General features: G+C 43.1%; 1 protein-coding gene across 2 annotated transcripts; it reads left to right on the top strand.

Annotated features, from left to right (window-relative positions):
• Positions 1-424: 424 nt before the first annotated feature.
• ACOX1 (acyl-CoA oxidase 1) lies at positions 425-21,086 on the top strand. Of its 2 annotated transcripts, none has more exons than XM_032199616.1 (14): positions 425-824; positions 1,803-1,962; positions 10,203-10,363; positions 12,043-12,150; positions 12,677-12,796; positions 13,357-13,472; positions 13,958-14,127; positions 14,453-14,615; positions 15,342-15,532; positions 15,754-15,933; positions 16,448-16,553; positions 16,641-16,784; positions 17,642-17,848; positions 18,847-21,086. In XM_032199616.1, exons 1-14 carry the CDS (start codon positions 713-715, stop codon positions 18,895-18,897), a joined length of 1,989 nt encoding a protein of 662 aa, XP_032055507.1. In that variant the 5' UTR covers positions 425-712; the 3' UTR covers positions 18,898-21,086. The 2 variants fall into 2 exon arrangements, with proteins under 2 accessions (XP_032055507.1, XP_032055508.1); XM_032199617.1 differs by lacking the exon at positions 10,203-10,363 and adding an exon at positions 6,958-7,118.
• Positions 21,087-21,773: the final 687 nt, after the last annotated feature.

The following is a 21,773-nucleotide window of genomic DNA, read 5'->3' as shown; positions in this document are numbered from 1 at the left end:
GCACACCATGCATGCACACTTCAAGTAGGATTTAACGCATGTGCAGCCCTGTACACACCATGCATGCACATTTCAGGTACGATTTAATGCAGATGCAGCCTCGTGCACCCCATGCATGCACATTTAAGGCATAATTTAATGCAGATGCAGCCCCGTGCACACCACGTTGCACGCACGTTTGCAGCCCGATTGAATTTACGCCCAGCCCCAGGCACGCCGTGCCTCATGCATGCATAAAGCACGACTTAATGCCGGCCCAGCCCCGTTTCCAGCCCTATTTCGGGCCCCCCCCCCCGGCCCCCTGCCCCGCACTCACCGCTCGCCCCTCCGCTCCCCCCCCCCCCCTCCCCGTGGCCGGGGGTGGGGTCACGTGGCGGGGCGTGACGTCGCGGGCGTGACGTCACGCGGGGGCCGGCGGAGCTGAGGTCGGACGCGGGCGCAGGGCGGGTGGAGCTCAGAGGAGGAGAACCTGGGCCGGGGGGAGCCGAGTCGGAACCGAGCGGACCCGAACGGACCCGAACCGGACCCGAAAGGAGACGAAAGGAGCCGAGCGGAGCCGAACCTGAACGGAGAGGACCCGAACGGAGCCGAACCGGAACCGAGACGACCCGAACCTTAACCGAGAGGAGCCGAACCGGGGCCGAACCGGAGCCGAGCGGAGCCGAACGCGACCCGAGCGGAGCCGAAGCGGAGCCGCCGCCGCCGCCTCACGATGATGAACGCCGACCTGCGCAGGGAGCGGGCCGCCGCCACCTTCCAGCCCGAGCTGCTCACCCACATCCTGGACGGCGGCGCCGAGCGCACCCGGCGCCGAAAGGAGATCGGTGAGGGAGGGCCCGAGGGGAGCCGTGAGGAGGTGGGGGGAGGCTCAGGGCCCTGAGGGGGCTCTGGGGGGGCCCTGAGGGGGCTCTGGGGGGCCCTGAGGGGAAGAAGGGGGTCCTAGGGGGGAGAGGAGGGCCCTGAGGGGGCTTTGGGGGAGATGAGGTGCTCCAGGGAGAGGGTCAGGCTGTGAGGAGATGGGGTGCAGGCAGGGGGGTGCCTGAGGGAAGGGATTCCCCCCTTGGGGTGCAGGGAGGGGGATGTGAGGCTGGTAAAAGGGTGCCAGGCTCCCATCCTCCCCCTCCTGCCGGGTGAGAGGCAGCTTCCCAGGGGCATCTCTTTGGGGCCCTCTCCCCTCATTTTTGTCCTTCTGGTGTGCTCTTGCCCAACGGTACGGAGTTGGCGTGTTTCTCATTTGTCACTGCTATGATATATGGGGTTACTGCAACGCTGCCATCTTTTCTTCCCCGGCCAGTGCTGGGGGTGGGACTGGCAGAGGCCGGTGTTGTGCAATGTCTGTGCCAAAGGGGACAGGGAAAGTCTGTAGCCTCTGGGTGCCTCAGTTTCCGGACAGCACAGGGGGACTAATAGCTGTGCCCTCCTCCAAGAAGTTGCACGGTGATCAGATGTTCGTGAGGCAATCTGATCCTACAGTAACAGTGGCCATTTGAGGAGGTGAAATAGTTGAGTGGCCTGCAGTTCTTGTATCAGTGAGTTAATCTCATGCTAGTCCTGAATGTGCCTAATTTGAAATGTGGTTTACGTGGAGTAACAAGAAAGTACCCAGTTGTAAGAGCCCTTCTATCCAAAACACTTGAGCTTTGTGACTTCTTCGCAATTTCATTAAATTTTAATGCTGTGTTTTAATTTTTTGGTTTCTGCAACCTGAGGTACAGCAGAGGAAAAAAGCTGAATCATTTCATGCACGATTTACTGTGGCCTGTGAAAACTGAGTTTGTTTTCCTCTTGTCTTCTGTCCCCAGAGGCCTTAGTTATTAATGACCCTGACTTCCAGCACGAGGATTTGAACTTCCTCTCCCGAAGCCAACGCTATGAGCAAGCCATCAGGAAGAGTTCTCTGATGGTTATGAAGTTAAGAGAATATGGAATTGCAGATCCGGAGGAGATCTACTGGTTTAAAAGGTACCTGGCTGTAGAGTTTGCTTCTTATATTCACTCTTATCATCACCAAGGTCATTAAAGCTGCACCTTTGTTCCTATGTTAGCTGTTCAAAGAAAACTAAAGACCTGCAGCAAAGCCCATTGAAGTTTTGGCTTCAAGGCTTCAGTGAATTTCCCATGAAGGTCTGTTGTCCTGAATGTTGTGTTTCCTTAGTGTTTTGGCTAGAAATCCAACACTGATGGTTACAGCCCTTCTATTATGTGTGATGCAGAAGGTTAAAAATGGGGCTTGTAGTCTGACTTGACAAAATGCGTGAGGAATATACTGAAATATTTGACTGTGAGTAGATCTGATGAGGCAGGAGCTTCAAATGAAGTCTCCTAAAGCTTATTGCCCCACTTTGTGTTGAGACCTAACAAAGTTGCGTTACAGGCAGACTTGAAAATGTTCCAAGGTGGCTTAGAAGTTCTTGTTTATGTTTTTTCAGTCCCCTGTCTCTAGCTCCCTGGTGCTATAGTGGTTCCCTTTGACCTAGATACTTTTTATTGTATCTGAACTTTAGTTTATCTGATAGTATTATCCCTGGGTAAAGTTAATAAAAATAAAACTGTCTTTACAACTGAATTTCATTGCTTCCAGCTTGTAGGAGTTTCTGACTTTGTATTTCTCCCTTAATTCTATTAAGCTCGCTCTGATATAATCAAATAAACTGATTAACAGGGATTGTGCAGCTCTAGAACTCTGCACATAAGACCATGAATGTATCCTCTGGCACATTAACTAGGCATTGCACATTATTTAATGTACTGGTAGAATCACGAGCCCTCTGATGGGATTTGCAGAAGAGCTGCCGCTGGCCTCACGGTGTGAATATTGGAACTAATTAATTGAGAACACCTTGTCTGCTGAGGGCTGAATTTCAGAGAAGCTGGTCTGCACCGACCAACGTCATGAAAGCTCTCATGGAGAACTCTGTCAAAGTTCTTTTGAAAGCTGGTGTTGTTGGACAGTGATAACCAGAAAGTTCACTGACTGCACTAGATTGCAGGTACTGGATGGCAAAAGTCAATCATTAATTTTTTCCTACACCAGCGTTTTCCTACTGGAGGCAATAGGGGAGTTTCTTCAGTTACTACTGTGGAGAAAATTCAGAGCGGTATATCCAGTATACCAGCTGGCGAATTTCCATGAAGTTTGCAATGTAAATGCTGTCTTTTAGGAAAGACATCTAGTGTTAGCATTAGGTAACAGTATTTTATAAATCAGGACACTTCTGAACATTCACATGATAGATTCTAGTTTATTTCCAAAGCTTCATTTTAGAGTCAGCAGCTCTTAACTTTGACTGGATAAAAACTCCATTATTGCGTGTAGGTTCCAAATAATACATTCATATCTCTTGTGATTGAACAGATAGGTGTGACCAGTCAAGTTCATGATCCAAAAATCAACAGGAAAAAATGGAGAAAGCTTACTTATTTTCAGAGTCGATTCCAATTGCAGGTATTCAGGATCTCCAGAGATAATTGCAGCTATTGTAGACTGACTGTTTTCCAATGACTTCTGTGTTAAGAGCATGTAGAATAATGAAGAGCAGTACACACACTTCTTACTAATAAGTTTGTTTGCTGTAAGAACCATATCAGATCATGCTGTTAATAACAATTTGAATTTATTATGTCTAGTGTTTGCAAGGGAGGGTATTGGAGTAGTGATTCTTAATGTATGGAAGAAAAAATATTTATCATCCCTTGATTTCATATGCATTTTAAAATCTGTTCCCATTTTCTCACCTGCTGGGTGACAAACTATGATTTTTATACCTAGCCAATCCCACCCAAATACCCAAGTGTGTTAATCAGTGCTAACTAGACGGGGCTTTGTGGAAAAGCTAATGTGGAGTTTATTCAGTTTTCCAAATGGGAAAACTGAGTGGCACTGGTGTTGTGACATGCCTTAATGAAGTTTATGAAATAGATTGATGCCCCTGATTATGTTGTCAAGTTGAACTTACCAGATTTCTACATACGGAAGCTTAAGATATTTTGCAATAATCCCTCTCACCTTGTGACTGTCCCCAAAGAGCAGGCACCTGTTTGTTTATGTAGGCAGTGACTGTTAGCTTTTTGGGGCGTTTTCAGATAGTTTTCCTGTAGCTGTTGTATGTTGTTGGAAGTTCATTGGGTAACTTTGTATCACAAAATGACCAACATCATAGCTTGATTGATGAGAAATGCTTCCATCAGGTGACCTGAAGGTGTGCTTAAACACTTGTTGCTGCTGAGATATGCTGAACTGAATATTCCTCCAAAACATGAGATCTATTAAATGTGTAGAGAAGCCATTTTAATTGTTTCTTATCTAGACAATTTTTCTCGTGTATTAACATGTCAGCACTGCAATCACTGTTGTGGCTGCTGTTCATGAAGGCCAGCAGCCTTAATGTGCTAATATTTTGAGGTTTCTTTTACAGTTCAACTACAGCAAAATGTAAGTCAGCATGAAAAACGGGACATTGTTCTGACATCCACAGTGCTACACAGCTCTTTGAAGAGAACAATCTGGTGAATCCTAATTCACCTTCAAATTTAAATAGCCTTAATTGAGGAAAAAGGGATTAAGTAGAGAAGAGAAAATGGGGCACAGAGAAAAGGTCTGAGAGCTGCAAGTCAGCAGATGCTTCCTTTATTCGTAAGCACTGTGTGAATGTGCGCTTCCCTTGTGAGAATGTGTCTGCCTCTCGTTTTGGTGTTCAGGTTAGTGTATCAAACCAGAAAAATTGTAATAGGGGCACTACTCACCGCTGCTAAATTCATTTAGAGTGGATGAGGCTGGCTGGGTTTTGTGGTACAGCTGGAAAAGGGCTTGGTTACTATGTGGTTGTTAGCTCTGAAGTCAGTCAGCGCAGGTCAGACAGCCCCGGCTTCTTGCCCACTGAGAGGTTCTTCACACTCTTCCTTGAGAGTTGCCTCAAGAACTGCAACAGCAAGAACGTTTTGCTTGCAGATATTGCTTTAAAGTAAACAATCCTATTCTGTAACCCAGTTCTGCAGGCTGAGTGTCCTGGTTCTGTCCGCTCTGTCCTAACTGAAACCAGGACACTGAGAATGTCTTTGCAATTGTTCGTTTAGCTCTGGAGTGTCAGGCAAACACTTAGCTTTACTACTTAGTTGTTAGTACTTTATTGTACTCTGTCTATGGATTACAGAGTTGTAGAATGGTTTGGGTTGGAAGGAAGATGACCTTAAAGATCATCTAATTGCAACCTCCGCCCAGACCAGCTTGCCCAAAGCTCCATTCAGCCTGGCCTTGAACACTTCCAGGCATGGACTATCCCCAGCTTCTCTGGGCAGCCTGTTCCAGTGCCTTACCACCCTCTGAGTAAAGAATTTTTTCCTTATATCTAACCTAAACCTACCCTCTTTTAGTTTAAGCCATTCCCCCTTGTCCTATCTTTATACCCCCTGACAAAGAGTTCCTCCCCAGCTCTCCTGTAGCCCCCTTTAGGTACTGGTAGGACATGGTAGGGTTGATATTTGTGCAGTCAGACAAATCTGTTAAATCCCAGTACCTTTTACTGTGTAGGTGTAAAGGAAAAACCCGCTGAAGAAACCACAACAATGCTGCAAAATATTGTCTCCCTATTTGTATAGCATTTGAAAGCCCTTGTTCAAAAAAACAAAACAAAACAAAAACAAAAAACTTCTGCTTTGCAGGGAGATGTGCTGCTGCTGTAGGCAACATAGTATTTTCCGCTAAGGGAAGTGACTGCCTTGATCCCAAGAACTCTAGGCACTGTGCAGAAAGCACATTAATAGCAAGTATCAGATCACTTAATGATGCGAGTTTTGCTCCTGGCTCATTTGGTCTTGTTCAACAGCACAGTTTCTAAGTGAACGTGTCTTCACCATGCAGTTCAGTGGTCCTGAAGAAGCATCGTCCTGCTCTCTCACCCTAAGGCTGATTTGCACAGTTTGTGTAGGGATCTGTTCTGAACTATGAATGTTTTATTCTCTGCTCCCAGGCATTCATTCCTAGCATAGTGTAAAATGCCAGCCACAAATGCTGCTGTAATTTGAAAAACTGGATGCACAATATCTGCTACTCAGTGCAGGTCTGCACCAGCAACAAACTTCAGTCTGCTTCCCAGGCAGGTGTTAATACCCCACGATGGAAGGAGGCACTTCCCTTGCCGATACCTCGAGCAGGTGGAAGAGATCTTGTGTGTAGGTATTCATGTAGATCACGTGTTTCTCTTCTATATTTGAGTCTGGATGGAATAAGCATCCACGTGCAGCAGGTGGAAGATGAAGGAACTTCAGGCTCTGCAGAACGTTGAAGGGAAGATGCAGTTGCTACGTAGCTTTTACCCAGCGAAACTTTACAGCATGTTTGTCCCAGGGTTTGTTTTCATTGGAAGCAGAATTTGCCTGCCATTGTGGCTACAAATCATGAAATAATTTGTTTTGATGAAGCCTGTGTAAGATGTTTGATTTTTCCTTACATTCCACTACTAGCCTGTAACAGTTTTAATGGGAAGTGAGCTCAACATCTCACAGCTGATGGAAGCAGACACAGGTAATACAGAGCTCTTCAGAAAAGCACTTGGTCACCTAAGAAGCTTCTTCCTTTTCAATATGTAGTGCTTCTAAAAATAACAGCCTAGTTCTACGCCACTAGCAGCAGTGGGATTTATTCCCACCAAGCATGAGGGATAGGGGGAAAAGTAATTTGGTTTTCCTGTCCGCTGTTTTAAGTTCCCAGTGCATCTTTATAGCACAGTTCTTTTTTTTCTAGCTCCATAACGACAGCTTAAATCATAGCATGAAGAAAATGTCTGAAATAAATGTTTCCCATTAGCATTCCTTCTGATTCCTCCATGTTTGGAGGTTGCTCATGGGACAAAGAAAAGTCGCAATAGCAAACATTATCTTATGCTACAGTTGGAGAAAAGCCTTTCAGGATCTCGTTCTCAGTGAGACTGAGATCCAGATCCCTCTATTTCTCTCCTGTAGAACATGCTTGGGCAATTTTCCTGAACCTTTTGGTCTACACTTCAGCATGTTTCAAAAAACCATAGAGAGCCAAGCGACTGATGCTCAGAAGAAGAAATGGCTGCCTCTGGTCCATGGAGTCAAGATAGTTGGCACCTACGCCCAAACCGAAATGGGACATGGTTAGTTCCCTTCAGGGATCGCTGGGTAACCTCTTTTCTGTAACTCCAGTTTATAAACTGATAATGCTCCCTGCGTAAATCTGAAAGGGGAAAGGTAAAGTAACTTGGTTAACCACTGATGTCTCCAGCTTGATAGCTGGAGAGCAGTTCTGTCTCTCATCCTAAAACACAGGGTTAATTTTGGTCTTTTGCAGAATGCACCTCTTAGCTGTTCACTGACTTCATATCTGTTTGCCTTTGATTTAAGATGAGGAGGTTGTTATAAGCCCCGGGAGTCCGAATTTCAGTTGAACTAGTTGGAACGTGTCAGTCAACAGTACTGCGGATTTCATTTTTTGCCTGGATTGAGGCATGTGTTGCGGAGTTCTTAGTGCATGATCAGCCTGCGTAAACAAGTCAGGCCTACAGCTTCAGATGCAGTGTAACATGATGAGATTTGCGTTTTGTGCCCTTGAAAGTAAGGTATGCTTTGCCCCAAGCACTGTCCTTCCAGGTGCTACTCTACTGCAGCTGTCTAACTTCATGGAAGGGTCTCGGTTCCAAAGAAGGAAAAACATCTTACTCCTACTATCAAGGCAAACTACCTTCAGTTATTCATATGGAAGAATGTTTAATGGATAAGAACACAGAATTTTAGCCCAGAACCTGGAATTACAGTTCTTAAATACCAGTAAGAATTAACAGACCAAAGATGTCAGAACATGTGCTGGCATCTGAACCTGGAAAGCAGGATGTGTACAAGCCTGGACAACTGCTCAAGTTGGATGGTAATAGTCAAATTGGATGCCTGCTTGGTAGGTTACATTACTTGTGCTAGCTGAAATCTTCGTAGAATGTGCAACGGAGGAATTCCCATCGTCTGTTCTGCTTCAGAGAGATGGAGTTAGCGAACTGAACTCAACATGGGAAGCGGAGTCAAACGGCTGACAAAAATGCTTGCTAACCATGTTTGCTTTTTCACACCGCCTTCTTTAAATCAGGCACACGTCCGCACCAAAGTGATTTGGTTTACTTGCTGTTTCACATTAGATCATTGCACTTCCTTGCCTGGTGATGGTTGGGTTTGCTTGCAGCTCTTCTGTTTGGTGGTAAAATGTCTACTTTGACACTTAATAGAATTAATGCGATGATAACATAAAAAAGTGAATATACCTGCTGTGCTGAATAATGAAAGTACGATGGTTTGGCATTCTTGCTGTGAATGCCGGACACCTGTTCCATAAGTAAAGCTTCTGTAATAATTGTCACTGAGCTCTGCTTAATTTAAGCCTGATGTTTAGAAACTGGTGATGGGGGAAAGAGCCCTCTGAACTGAATCCCAGCCTGGATGGGTAGTTGGTCAAATTTTAACCTAGGGAGTACCTTCTGGTAGTCTGTAGTGGTTTTAACCTATTTCATAGTGAATGATTAAAAAAGAAAACAGAAGAAGGCATAAAACACTGGGCTGAAAGGGAAACACAAAGGAGAAATAAAAATACTATGTTGTTTCTACTTGGCTTGTAGCTATGGCTAGTAATTAAGGACTTCTTCTCAGTTTTTGTCTATCAGCTATGTGTATCTCACCAGCACTGAACTCACTTAAAATCTGGTATTCCTGATTAAAATAACCATTAGTCTTCAGTTGAGCCTGGTCACTGTTCAGTCAAAAAGCTTATAAAACATTGGTGCTGGGATTATTAGCTGGCTGATATTTTCAGGTGCCTACAAATAAACTGAAGAACGACACTTGTTAGAGGGCCACTTAGATCAATGTATGCCTAGAGGTAACATGAGTACATTGGTCCCACTCTGTGTGCCAGCTGAATTTGAGCTGAGCTCCAACAAATATTCTCTCAGTAATTCTTCCCACTTATTTAAATAATCCTATTAAAAACAAGCTACATTATTTGTTCACTTGGCATATTCGTGCTTTAGTCTTTGTGCAGAAGTATTATCAACAATCTATAGCCCAACTGTTATAATAGGGGATGCAAACTACTAAGCAGTGTTGTCAGCCTTGTGCAGTAGGGACTAATGCTGTTTGGGTTTTCCCTTATTTTTGGAAGTCAGTAAATAATACTTGCAAAAATAATCTCTATATATTTTGAGAAACTCCTTGAGTAAATGGGATAGTCTTGAGGCTGGAGAACACTGCAGGAGAACGGTTTGTTCATTTTTGTCTCCTCCAAGCTACAGCAGTGCTCTAAGAACTCAAAGCAATTAATAATTAAAAACATAATGAAGCATTTAGCCTTTCATAGCCGTATTCTTAGTAGACCACCTAGCAGTGGTGTTTGATAGAACATGGAGGAAGGTTAGTTCTAGTGAAACGTTCAGTTGGAGAGATCTTGTACTGATGATTGCCACATTGGAAAATGTTGGCTTTCTTGCCATGTTATGTTCACAACTTTGACACATGCAGAGCACTTTCCTTTTAAGAGAGCCTTTAAAAATAGCAGGAGTTGAAGGGAGGTGATGGCAGGAATTTTAGGAGGGGTATGTGGTATATACATCTAATCTTAACAACAATAACAAAAATAGTGGAGACGATTATTTTTTAAAGAATATTCCAGTGAAAATCTAGCTCATCCAGCTGGATGAACTGGGACTTCTGCCACATTTTGCTCCCGAACCATGAAAAAAGTGTGGACTTTGTTCGTACAGCCAAAGGCTCGCTACATCCAACCAGACCACATCTTCAACAAACTGCCATTCTGCCTCAGCCCCTCTTTTAACGCAGTGAGCTCTGGTTTACAAACCATAGTGAGGATATTGTCTTTGTTTTTCGGTGTGGATTAATCATTTTATCCATCATCAATTATTTATCAACAAAAATAGGTGAATATTGCAAATGCATTTTATATAGGATTAGGAGTAAATTAATTGCAGCATGCTTATTTCAGAGTAAGCATGTTTTTTGTTATTCAGATCTGAGGAAAGGAGAGTGCTCTGGCTTTCTAAAATACACCTGCTGAATTCTGATTTACACATGAATCTTTTTTTTTCTCTTTTTGTCTCTTCCTGAATCTCCACCATGAATCCTCTTGCTTGCTTCCCTCCCATAACATTGCCTTCACACTCCCATCCCATGGCACCTCTTCACAGCTTTGTTCATCGAGGACGGCCTGAACCTCTGGATCTTCATCTGGGCATGTTCCTCCCCACCCTTCTCACCCAGGCAACCCCAGAGCAGCAGGATCGCTTCTTCATGCCTGCCTGGAACCTGGAGATCATTGGCACCTATGCCCAGACTGAAATGGGCCATGGTACAGTACATTCACTAAATGCTATTTCTAAGAATGGTTTTGTGTGCAAAGGATTCCCCTGCCTGGGAAAAAGGGTGTGCGTTTATCCCGTGGTCTGTAAGTATGTGTTTATGGCTTTAGGGACAAGTGGACTGCTTCTGAAACTCCTAAGAGATTACAACACCACATGCTTTCTGACCTTTTTTCCCTGATGGTGGAAGAGTTTGTATTTTTGTGCAGACATGTACTGAGTGCTCCTCTCGTGCCATTCAAATTACTATAGATGATTTGTTAAAACACCACCTGCATATGGCTATGGTGTTGTCAATTTGATGACATCAGTTCATTTCTACACCTACCATTCTTTCCAGTGTGATTTCTGCTTTACTGTAACACTCACTGTGAAGACAAAAGGACAGAGCTTTAAGATACTGAAAGAGATGCCAAAAAAAGTAAGAACTGCTTGTCACCTTGGGACTGGCCTTGGATCAGAGAACATGTGGATGACTTGGTCTCAGTGTTCATGTTTTGTGGGAAGCGTTTTTCCTGGTTCCTTAGCTCACTCCCATGTGTTCTTATTAATTGGACCATGAAATCATTTTTTAGAGTATCTGTATTAAGTAGACTTTGATCTCTGTTGCTGTTCTTTGCTTTCAAGCTTTGAAATGGATTGTGATAACTCCAGCAGTATTGTGATTCAACACTTAATCCAAGTTTCAAAGGGAGGATATTATGCCTCGGGAAACTCTATTTTGATACCTGAGAGTTGCAGATAAGAAATATTTTCTAAAAATGAGCAGGATTCACCTTTGTGCTGAAGTGAAATACAGAGACTGTATGAAGCATAAAATAACTGCAAGTCTGTGGAGAATCTCTTGCATCTAGTGAGGTCTGAAGACCCTTTGCCAGCAGAGTAAGAGTTAAGCTGCCCATGGAAATCTACCGCTAAGCTCCATGCTTTGGAAACGTGGATGCATCGAGGTGATGTCTTTTCATGTTGAAATTCCCACGTAGAGTTGTTGGCTCCATCTTCTCTGTCCATTTAGACTATCATGAGTGTTTGCAGCTTGACTAGTTTAAACACGTAGGCATAGTGATTTTTCACTAATGCAAAGACACTGCCATTGCTGAGACAGGTTTGCATGAATCGCAGAGTGAAGGTTTCCAGAGTTCAAGGCAGAAGACAGACTGCCATATGCACGCCACTACTTACTGTTTTGGAGCAATGAATGATCTCGTTTGGGAGAATTTGCTCCATCAAGTGAGGAGATCCTAGGCCTGATGAAGGAATAAAGATATTACGAGTACTATTCATTCCATCTTTTGGCTGCAAAGTGCATGATTCTGTTTGCACTTAATCAGCAGTTTTAGCGAAAGCCAGGTGAGCATGGTTTTGTGGATCTCTTTATTGACAAAAGGCTTGTAATAGGAAAAAAATTGTCAGATCGGAGGTGCTTGGAAAGTAGTATTGGACCAATGAAACAGTAATGAGTTTGCAGATAATTGGCTTTAGGTTCCAGAATAAGGCCCGAGTCTCACTCATTCTTTATGAAGGATTAAATATCTACTAATTGTAGCCTAAAAGCAAAATTAGAATTTGTGCATTACTACTGGAGTTCAACTTTCCATTGTCCAATTCAGTCATTGTCTGTATTTTGTGACTGACTTTCTGCCAACACGGTGTGTTTGCTTGTTTTCAGGAACTCATCTCCGGGGTTTAGAAACTACAGCTACTTATGACCCTGCTACCCAGGAATTCATCCTCAACAGCCCCACTGTGACCTCCATTAAGTGGTGGCCAGGTGGACGTAAGTGTATCTATATAAATCTGGAAGATGCATATGAAAAACTCAAGGAGGTGCTGTCACGTGTCTTATATCTACAGAATGATGATTGAGGCTTGGTCCAGAGAGTCAGAGTTGCCTTTTGCACAAGTAGGAGACCTGTCAGAGCCTACCTAAACTTCTGATTATCTGTGTGCTCTGAATTATTTCCCTGAATCATTCACACTGTGTGGATTTGATGTAATTCATTATGTTCTATAAAAATCTTTATTGAAGCATCTGAGGCAGTCTGTAGACAGGACTCCCTTTGGCTTTCCTGTCGGGTTTGCCAGGGACTTGGTGTTGTACAACCAAGAGAATAATAACGTCCAGTTTCCATTGATTTAGGCAGCCTTGTTTGTCTAGCTGTAAAATTTGGATATTAATCAGTGTTGCAAATCTGTTTCTGTAACTTGGTGGGGTTAATGTATTTTGGATCCTGCTTCAAGGAAGGGCGTGTGTGTTAATAATATGTGTGCTGCTTATTTTTTTCTGACTACCACTCCTGCAGTTGGAAAGACCTCGAACCATGCCATTGTGCTGGCTCAGCTCTACACTCAGGGCCAGTGCAAAGGACTGCATGCCTTCATCGTTCCCATACGGCAGCTGGGCACCCATGAACCTCTGCCAGGTAAAAATTTGTTCTGGGGGCTTAGCGTTCATGGAAAACTTCAGATCTGTTTCTCTTCAGCTATATACAGCTGCATGTGTCTTGTTAATTAACATAGCGTATTTCACTAGCTGATTTGAGTGAGTAGATTGTAGGTCACAGGACTTAAAACTTCATGAGTCTTACTTACAAGTGAACTACTACTAAATAAGCTTTCACATCATGTTTTCAATGTGAAGATTAGTTGGGAATTTGATTCTGTCCAGCTAGGCATTCTGTGAGGCAGCACGTGCTTCTTCTGAAAGGGAAAAATACCTTCCATCATCCCCTAGCTAGAAGGGAGGTGAGCAATCCTTAGAGAAAACTCCCTCAGTCAGCATACAGTAGGATTTCATGTAAACTACGAAGGCCCCATGTTTTGGTGCTCTTCATTCCAATAAAGAATCTAAGCTCCTAGTTTGCTGTTACTCCTAGCAGTGATAGGACTTTCTAGAAAACTAAAGAATGGCTTTCTTGGAGAAGGCTTAAACCTCTTGTGCAGTGTTCCTTTTTCTTAATGCAAATGGCTTTGTGTGTGGCAGGTATTACAGTGGGTGACATCGGGCCAAAGTTTGGGTATGATGAAATGGATAATGGCTACCTGAAAATGGACAACTTCAGAATTCCTCGGGAAAACATGCTGATGAAATATGCCCAGGTAAAGCAATGAGTTTCAGCATATGCCTTTAAAAATGGTCACTTTAAATGTTCTCGTGTGGTTGAATAGTGCCGTAAACCCTGCATATTAATTACTCATCTGCATTCCCTGCTCGTGTGTGATAGCATTGCTACAGGGGAAGCTACAGCTGTCCGTTATCCCCAGTTGCTCTGTGAAATTTGCAGTCTGTCCTATTAATTGTATGGGAAGGGAGGACCTGTAATGACCGTTCAGGGGCTGATTCAGAAGGCTTCACCTCTAGCTGCTGCCCAAGGGCTGTAAATAAAGAACAAAAGTCACCCACCCAGCTGGCGAGGTCTCTATACTATTCTGGTCTTTTTTGGAGAAGTTTCTCATCCAAATACCATCAAGATTGTAGCTTGCTTTTAAGTACTACATGATGAATGTAGAGCTTGAGATGTGGATATGTAAAAAGGGAAGATACTATAAAAATCAACAGGCTGTTGTGTTTGTTTTTTTTGCAGGTTGAACCAGATGGCACCTATGTGAAACCAGTGAGTGACAAGCTAACCTATGGGACCATGGTGTTCATCCGATCCCTCATTGTAGGGGATTCTGCTCGCTCTCTGTCCCGGGCTTGTACCATTGCCATCCGCTACAGCGCAGTGAGACACCAGTCTGAGCTAAAGCCAGGGTAAGTGCACCAAAAGGAAAGAGCAGCTGAAGTGCTGAGGGGAAGTTCCTAACAGCTGGAGAGAAGAAGGACTGTGATTGATGTTACTTGCTTTGGCACTTGATAGAGTTTTATAAGAGTTTAACGTTGGAAATTAAGTTGTCTTTCATTATTGACTGCCAAACTGCCCTCCCCCTGCCAGAGACTGTCGTATGCTCTTGGATATTCTGGTTTGATATGAATGCATCTTTTACTGTCCAAGTGGAGAAGCTACTTAGAGTTGAATAGGACTTCAGTATGCCTGTGGCTGGCAAACTGCTACTAACTCTCAGGTGTTTTGCTCTAGGGAACCAGAACCCCAGATCTTGGATTATCAGACCCAACAGTACAAACTCTTTCCTCTCCTGGCAACAGCCTATGCTTTTCATTTCGTGGGAGCCTACATAAAAGACACCTATCGGCGTATCAGTGGAGACATCAATGCAGGGGATCTGAGTGAACTGCCAGAGGTACTATATCTTCTGGAAACCAGAGGGGTCTTCTGATTTTATGCAAAAATTGCTTTTAACATGAGAGCAAAGTCACAAGCCTTTTTGTGGTTTTCACTCTTGAGATGTCTTGTACTTTAGATCCAGTGCTCCCAAGTCCAGTATGTGCTTGTGACTCTTACTTTGTTTGCACTCTTCATTTAGCAGTGCTTCACAAAGAAATACGGAGTGATGCAAAGAAAGCAAGCTAATGTGTATATTTAAAAAAAAAAAAAAGGTATTTTCAGGAATGATGGCACGTCATTTGGGAGTGAAGTTGAGACTGGTCTTATGCCTGTGCTGTACCTTCTTGATTATTGTTCTTGATCTTGAGGTGAATAGAGGAGAACTGATGTGTTGATCAAAGGTGTCAGTACTATTTTGAGGAGATTAGAATTGTAAAGTGTTAGTTTTCAACTAGGGATTCTGTTTAAGAACCTAGTGTGACAAAAAGCAATTGAAAACAGTTGTCCACGTTATGTGTAGAAACAGAAAAGATGAGGTACTTAGATTAAGTCCTTACATGTACATAGGCTTTCACATAAGTAGTTTGGCTCAGGAAAGAGACCTTACAAGAAAAACAAGACCTAGTGGTAAGTGGGAGGGTGGTGTTGACTTTTTTTCTGGGAGTTGCAGTACTTGGTAGGTACATGTGCAAACTTAGAATGGAATATAAAGATGCTAACTTGCTCTGCTTTTGTCCATCAGCTCCATGCACTGACAGCAGGACTGAAGGCTTTCACTTCCTGGACTGCCAATGCTGGTATTGAGGAGTGTCGAATGGCCTGTGGTGGGCATGGCTATTCTCGTTGCAGTGGCATTCCTGACATCTACGTCACATTCACCCCATCCTGCACCTACGAGGGAGAAAACACAGTCATGATGCTGCAGACAGCTAGGTATGTTAGCTTCTGTCCATCAACTTCCTGGCCTTGGCATTATGGTCTTTGCACCTGAAGTGAAGAGCAAAAGAAGTATCCTCTGTTACCATGGAGCTCTGTTTTTGACAACAGCATACGCCTGCAACTGGTCTTTGACAGACTGCCTGACCCTAAGTAAAAGGACTTCTCTCCATTCAAACTAAGGAGTAAGAATTGCTATTTGTTGTTCTTATTTTCAGATTCCTTATCAAAAGCTACAACCAAGTTATTGCTGGTCAGCGGGTTTCTGGCATGGTGTCCTACCTTAATGATCTCTCCAGGCAACGCATTCAGCCACAGCACGTGGCTGCGAGGACCGTGAGTGTGCGCATTAATGATCCAACCAGCTTGGTAGAGGCCTACAAAGCACGGGCTGCCCGGTGAGTTCGTGCTTGTTAGGCTGAGCCAGACACTAATAAAATCGGGTGTGTTGGGAGGTGGTAGTGTTGTAGTGCCTGGTTAACGTGAGATTCTCAAGGTGTGGTTGGCAAAGCTTTGCTCTGCATGGCGCTTGCAAGAAGTAATGCACTTTACTAGCTTGGAATGGTGTCAAATGCTCTGAGGTTGCAAGAGGCTACATACAGGCAAACAATCCTGATTCTAAAGCCTATTGTGGGGAAGGTGTAAGAGTATAACAGATAACCTACGTGAGAGTAGGCATTCAGGCACCCCAGCAGTGTTGTCAAATGTCTTTTTATCCCCATGTAGTTGTGTTCTAGATGCAGCAGTGATGACAGGGGTTTTAGGGTCACAGCTGCTTGCTCCAGGCAATGGATTCAGGTGCCGCACACCGCCTCTGAGTTCTGATGTGTTAGACTTCAATTTATACAAATTTGGTGTATGTAGTCTTGATAATGTGTTATTGTATAACCCATTTTTCTTTTTCTGAGATAGGCTCGTAGAAGCTGCAGCAAAGAACTTGCAAGCTGAACTGAACCACAGAAAGAGCAAGGAGGATGCCTGGAACAGAACTTCTGTTGACCTCGTGCGAGCATCTGAGGTCAGTGACGTACCTGATAAAGAGGGGTGCTATAGGAGCTTGTAATCCCTTTGTGAGTCTGATTCATCTTCCTTTTGTATCTTGTAGGTACACTGCCACTACGTAATAGTGAAGCTTTTCACAGCAAAGCTGTCTGAGATCAGCAATGCAGCAGTCCGTGCTGTCATGACTGAATTATGTCTCCTGTACGCGCTGTATGGGATCAGTAAGAACGCAGGGGATTTCATGCAGGTTGGTGTATTTCTCCAACTCTATAAACCTCCTGAGCCAGAGTTCTCATTATGAGATGTTTTAAATGCAAAGCTGCATGACTGTCTAGGCCTAAGGTTTTGACTATCACTTGTGTAAGTCCAAGAGCAGTGTGATTATGGTGGAAGGCTCTTGTTATGTTTCCCTTGGGATCCACCAGAAGTAGAGTTGGGTGATAAATGATAATGTGGCATCTGTTTGGATTAATGTGTTCCAGTGGTTAATGGTGACCAGTATGTTAAAAAACAAGGAGATAATAAAGGAGATACAAGTGTAGGTTAGACATGCCTTGAGAGCTATATGCATTTGCAGATTAGTGCCCAAAAGGGGAAATCGTACTCCAGATAATAACCCATCCTTCAGTGAATGGGTTTAAATTGCCAGGCATTACCCTTTTTATTTTTTCAGATTGAGAATGTATTTGCAGCAATGTTTGTTTTTTTTTTTTTGTGTTCAGGCAGACATGATATGTTTTATCTTCTCATTTTCCTCTTTGCTGCCTACCAAAAACTTCTCAGAAACCAGGAAGAACTTAATACGAGTGTGCACATTCTTCAAGAATACTTGTTGCAGAGGCTAAAATAGATGCTCTTAAAAAAAAATTGTCTCCTGTTGAAATAGCTGGGCAATATTGTGACTATGCCATGCTAGGCATCTTCTCCTGCTTGTACCCTATGGCAGATTGACAGTTTGGTTACTTAGCACTTTGGGGCAGGGGGTCTTACAGACTACTGGATTTTTGGGTGAGGAAAGGCTGACCTATGTTAGACCATAGTGGAAGGGAAGGTTCTTGTGACTTACACACTCTTCTGATAATCTTTTTTTTTTTTTTTCCCAAGGCGGGTATTTTGACAGATGCCCAAATTACTCAAGTGAACCAGCGTGTGAAGGAGCTCTTGGCTATAATTCGTCCCAACGCGGTAGCACTGGTAGACTCCTTTGACTTTCACGACACTCATCTTGGATCTGTGCTTGGCCGGTATGATGGCAATGTCTACGAGAACATGTTTGAGTGGGCAAAGAAATCTCCCCTGAACAAAACAGAGGTAAAGAAGCCTTATTTCTTCCTCTTAGGTCATCTGTGTGCAGAGAAATAACTCAATTTAGGGTTGTTAATTTTGATCCAGTCAGTGATCTTAGCAGGTAATCGATAAAGGGGGAGGAGGGAGTTGAAGCCACTGGTGGTAGTGGAACAAAACTAGCAACCTGCTTCTGCTCCTCTGCTTTCAGCCTACTTTCTGTTATAGCTACTTTCCCACACATGCCTTACACACAATCTTGCAGGATACTTTTCACTTCCTCAGTTGGGGGAGGAAATTGTAGTCTACCTAGAGAAACAACTGGATAATCTCATTGAAGTTAAAAGCAACTATCACTTTATCTTAATTCTGTTTAATGATGGTAGCTGTGAAAGCCTACCTGTTTTCTATCAAATCTTCGACTGCCCTCAGGCAGTATTAATGACTGTAGAAGGAAACTGCTCCCAAGTAGTTCTTTGAAAGTGTCAGGTGCTGCATATCTGCCCTGAGGCTGTAGCTAAGCTAATAAAAGAAACTGAGCTGTGAAGTGTCTATGTTCCACCAGCCAAAACAAAATTCTAAATCCTGTCATGGTGGCCTTTTTTGCCTTTATTTGATCCAGACAGTCTGTACTCCTAGCACAGGCTGCCAGAGGTTGTGCAATTATAGTTAAATCCCACCAGAGCTTTCTTAATTTTTTGTGCTTCTGAAGTCAGTTGGTCTTAAGAGCTTCATTACCGTCTGCTTAGGAGATGTCTGCCAGCTTTCTTTTAATTAAAATGCTAAAAAAATTGTCCATGTGGTAATAAAACACCTTATGTTCTTTCATTTCATGCAAGAAAGGTAGTGGAGAAGCACTTGCTTGGTCTCATTCTCACCCTTTGTCATACAGACACTCAAATACAGGACTTAGTTGGCTGTTCTTGAGGCCTCTCATTCAGATTTTTTGCAAGATGTAGAGAACTAAAAGTGTTTCAAAATGCTGGCCTGATCTTGCTGTAACCATTGTCTTGCCCTCTTTGCAGGTTCACGAGTCTTTCCACAAACATCTGAAGCCGATGCAAGCCAAGCTGTGAAGCCTGCTGGTTTTTAAAATGCACAATTTTCCTGCCCTGAAAACTGGATGTTTGTGTCCTTTCTTCAGGCACCTGAATCAAATCTTTCAAATCCTGGTAGCTGTAGGACAGTGAATAATTGTAGCCTTTATTTCCACTTTTATAAATTGAGAAGGTGTTTGGGGAGAGTGTGTAAGGATTGATGCCTGGTTTTAAAGTGCAATTATAATGGTAAAATTAACCTTTTAAAATCTGGGAAAGCTTTATGGATTCATACAGGAATTGCTTTTGTGAAGCTGCTAACTAGAGAGAAGTTCCTGTCAACTGGAAAGGTAGCAGGATTTTACTACTAAGTAGTTAACAGCCCTCAGGCAATAGCTTCAAATGAGCAGTTACGTTTTCCCCCTTCCCCAAAAGCATCGATGTTTTGATATGTATGTTTTTAAGGTTAGCACCAACTCTCTCCTTGTTTAACAAATGTCTATGCTATCTAAAGCCTCCTGCATAGTTCTCTGTGCAGAAAGTCTGCATGTGGCATTACTTTCCTGATGCAGCTGGGAAGTAAATACCCATCCTTGTCTGGAGCTCTACTTCAGTCTTCTTTCCAGAAGACATCTTCATGTTTTCCAGTACATCCTTTCACTGCCCTGCAGAAACTCCCTTTATCTGTGTGCCATCTCTAACACTGTCACCTTACTCTTTGTTAATAGGAAGTAAAAGGAGAAAATAGTGATGCTGCTCTGAGAGCAAAATCAGTAGTAGTAACCAGCTGGGGGCTGATAATAGACATCCTGCCCTTCTTTTAACTGTTGATATTTTCATAGCACTATCTCAAAGCACTTTACAAATGTTAATTATGGTGGTTTGATGTGAAAGTCCACGTGTAGTGGTGGAAACTGCAAATTTGACATGGAAGGATGAAGCCAGTATTCGAGGGCAGAAATCAGTTGGCCGAGGTCCTTGGATCTTCAGATTGTTCCGGGATGTTCTGGTTTTTAAAGGCATTTTTCAAGAAAGCAACAATCCTAAGTGAAGTGTCCAGATTTTTTTCCCCACCAATGCATTTCCAAGGAGCTTTCTCTGATTTGCTTAATTTTTTTATATTGACTTGCGACTTGCACAGTACTGTTTGGATTAACAGATGATTTTGTTATTAACAGAACCTCCTGATGTCTGTCCAATGAAATCAGTGCAACTACAACTAAACACAATTACTGCTGTCTTTCAACACCAATAACTTTGTCCAGTGACAATAAAACCTTTCTTCAAGAGATAAGAGTAACTCTGAGATTAAAATGGTAAAAAGCTTCAGTATAAGCCTTTAGTTCTGAGGCAGCATCTGAGAAGCTGCTTCTTACAGCTTTGGTATCTGTTGGAGTCTCTAATTTTGGATCACTTATCATGGAGGAGTGTTTCCTGGTACTAACAATCATTAGACAGGATCTTTAGCTTCATACACAATAGCTCGACAGAAAGAAATGCTTAAATTTAAATGGTTAAAGAAAAAGAAAAAAGCAAACATGCCCTTTTCGGTGTCGAGTCAGGTTGAATGAAACCACTGTTGGTTAGGTTACCAAGGCAAATTGCTTTGATTTCCATCTGTTCAACAGAGCAGACTGCTGACCTGTGGAGGGATGATGAAGGAGGAGCAGGGAAAGGTTAAAGATATGTTAATGAGAACAGTACTAGCTAACAGTATGTACAAATATAATAAATTACAAAAAATGTGTTTTCAGACAAAACATCTTTGTTCTTTTTGCTCTTCTGTGTCGTCTTCCGTGAATCTCATTTAAAGTAACAAAGTAGAATGAAGTACTGAAAAGATGAGTTTTACAAAGAAATAATGTCTTGAACTTGCTGCTCTTAACTAGTTGCACAAAGAAAGGTAAGGCTTCATTTTTCCTGCCAAGTTTAGAATTTCTGCAAGAATTTACCTTAACTCTTGAATTTTCTCTTGGCTCTAGTCTGACCTTTCTGGTTTTGGAGAGTTCTAAGGCAGCTAGCAGCCTAGCAGCTATTCCTGCCTCTGGTGCTGCTCACGCTACAGAAAAAAATCTGGCAGAGATCAAAGCTGCATGACATTGGCTCGTGACTTGGATGTGACTGCTTATAGGCCAGAAAAAGCTAATCCCTGCCACTAACAAAAATTTGTGGTTGGCAGCAGAAACTTGAATTCATAAAAGCCCTTCCATTAAAATTTTTCCCCCTTACGTGTTTTGTGGGTGTTCTTTTTGGGTGGATAGTGACATAACCAGCAAATGCTGTATTTGCTATTGGTGAATATATCGTATCATTTTTGAGCTCACTGCTTTTTGGTGTTACTACCTGAAGATCACAGCCTGTTATGACTTACTGTCTGCTCGCCAAGAGAGAGCAGTTCAACTCTGTCAACAGGCCCTGCATCCTGGTTAGGACTTCTCCACCTTTTAACAAAATGTAGTGGCACCATGTCCAAAATTGAGACTTCTGCTCATGCTGAAGTGATTTCAGTGTCAGATGGTAACACTTGTAAGCTGTATGGTTCTTCTTGAAGAGTATTGAAACAAGCTGAGTATGGTTTTCAGTCTGATGTACTAGGTGTACTAAAAATACTGCCTTGGGTGAAGTCTGTAGAAGGAGCCCGTTTGCAGATGGACTGGCACCACATGTGAAAAACACAGGTAGATGGGTCTGTGGGGTGTAAGATCTCAAAGGCATTTCCCCAGGGTGTTTCTGGAAGCACAAACTTGAGCACAAATGTGTAACTTGAGCACAACTGAAGGAGGCTGGAGCAGCCTCAGGAGCAGGGCTGACTTTACTGGCCCTACCTTTGGTAAGAAATGAACTTTTAAAAAGAAAACAAACTTCTAATGCTACACATTAGTTGATTTTAGCAGTGCCAGCACACCTTGCTGCGC

The sequence above is a fragment of the Aythya fuligula genome, chromosome 18, assembly GCF_009819795.1.
Source record: "Aythya fuligula isolate bAytFul2 chromosome 18, bAytFul2.pri, whole genome shotgun sequence".
Taxonomy (NCBI): Eukaryota; Metazoa; Chordata; class Aves; order Anseriformes; family Anatidae; genus Aythya; species Aythya fuligula.
This window is presented reverse-complemented; position numbering and strand designations above follow the sequence as displayed.

Excerpts from the sequence above, each read along its gene's own strand:
- ACOX1 (XM_032199616.1), top strand. The coding sequence starts at position 713 with ATGATGAACGCCGACCTGCGCAGGGAGCGGGCCGCCGCCACCTTCCAG. Across the intron at positions 15,934-16,447 it reads TACAAAGCACGGGCTGCCCG|GCTCGTAGAAGCTGCAGCAA; the intron begins GTGAGTTCGTGC and ends TTTCTGAGATAG. Across the intron at positions 16,785-17,641 it reads ACGCAGGGGATTTCATGCAG|GCGGGTATTTTGACAGATGC; the intron begins GTTGGTGTATTT and ends TTTTTTCCCAAG.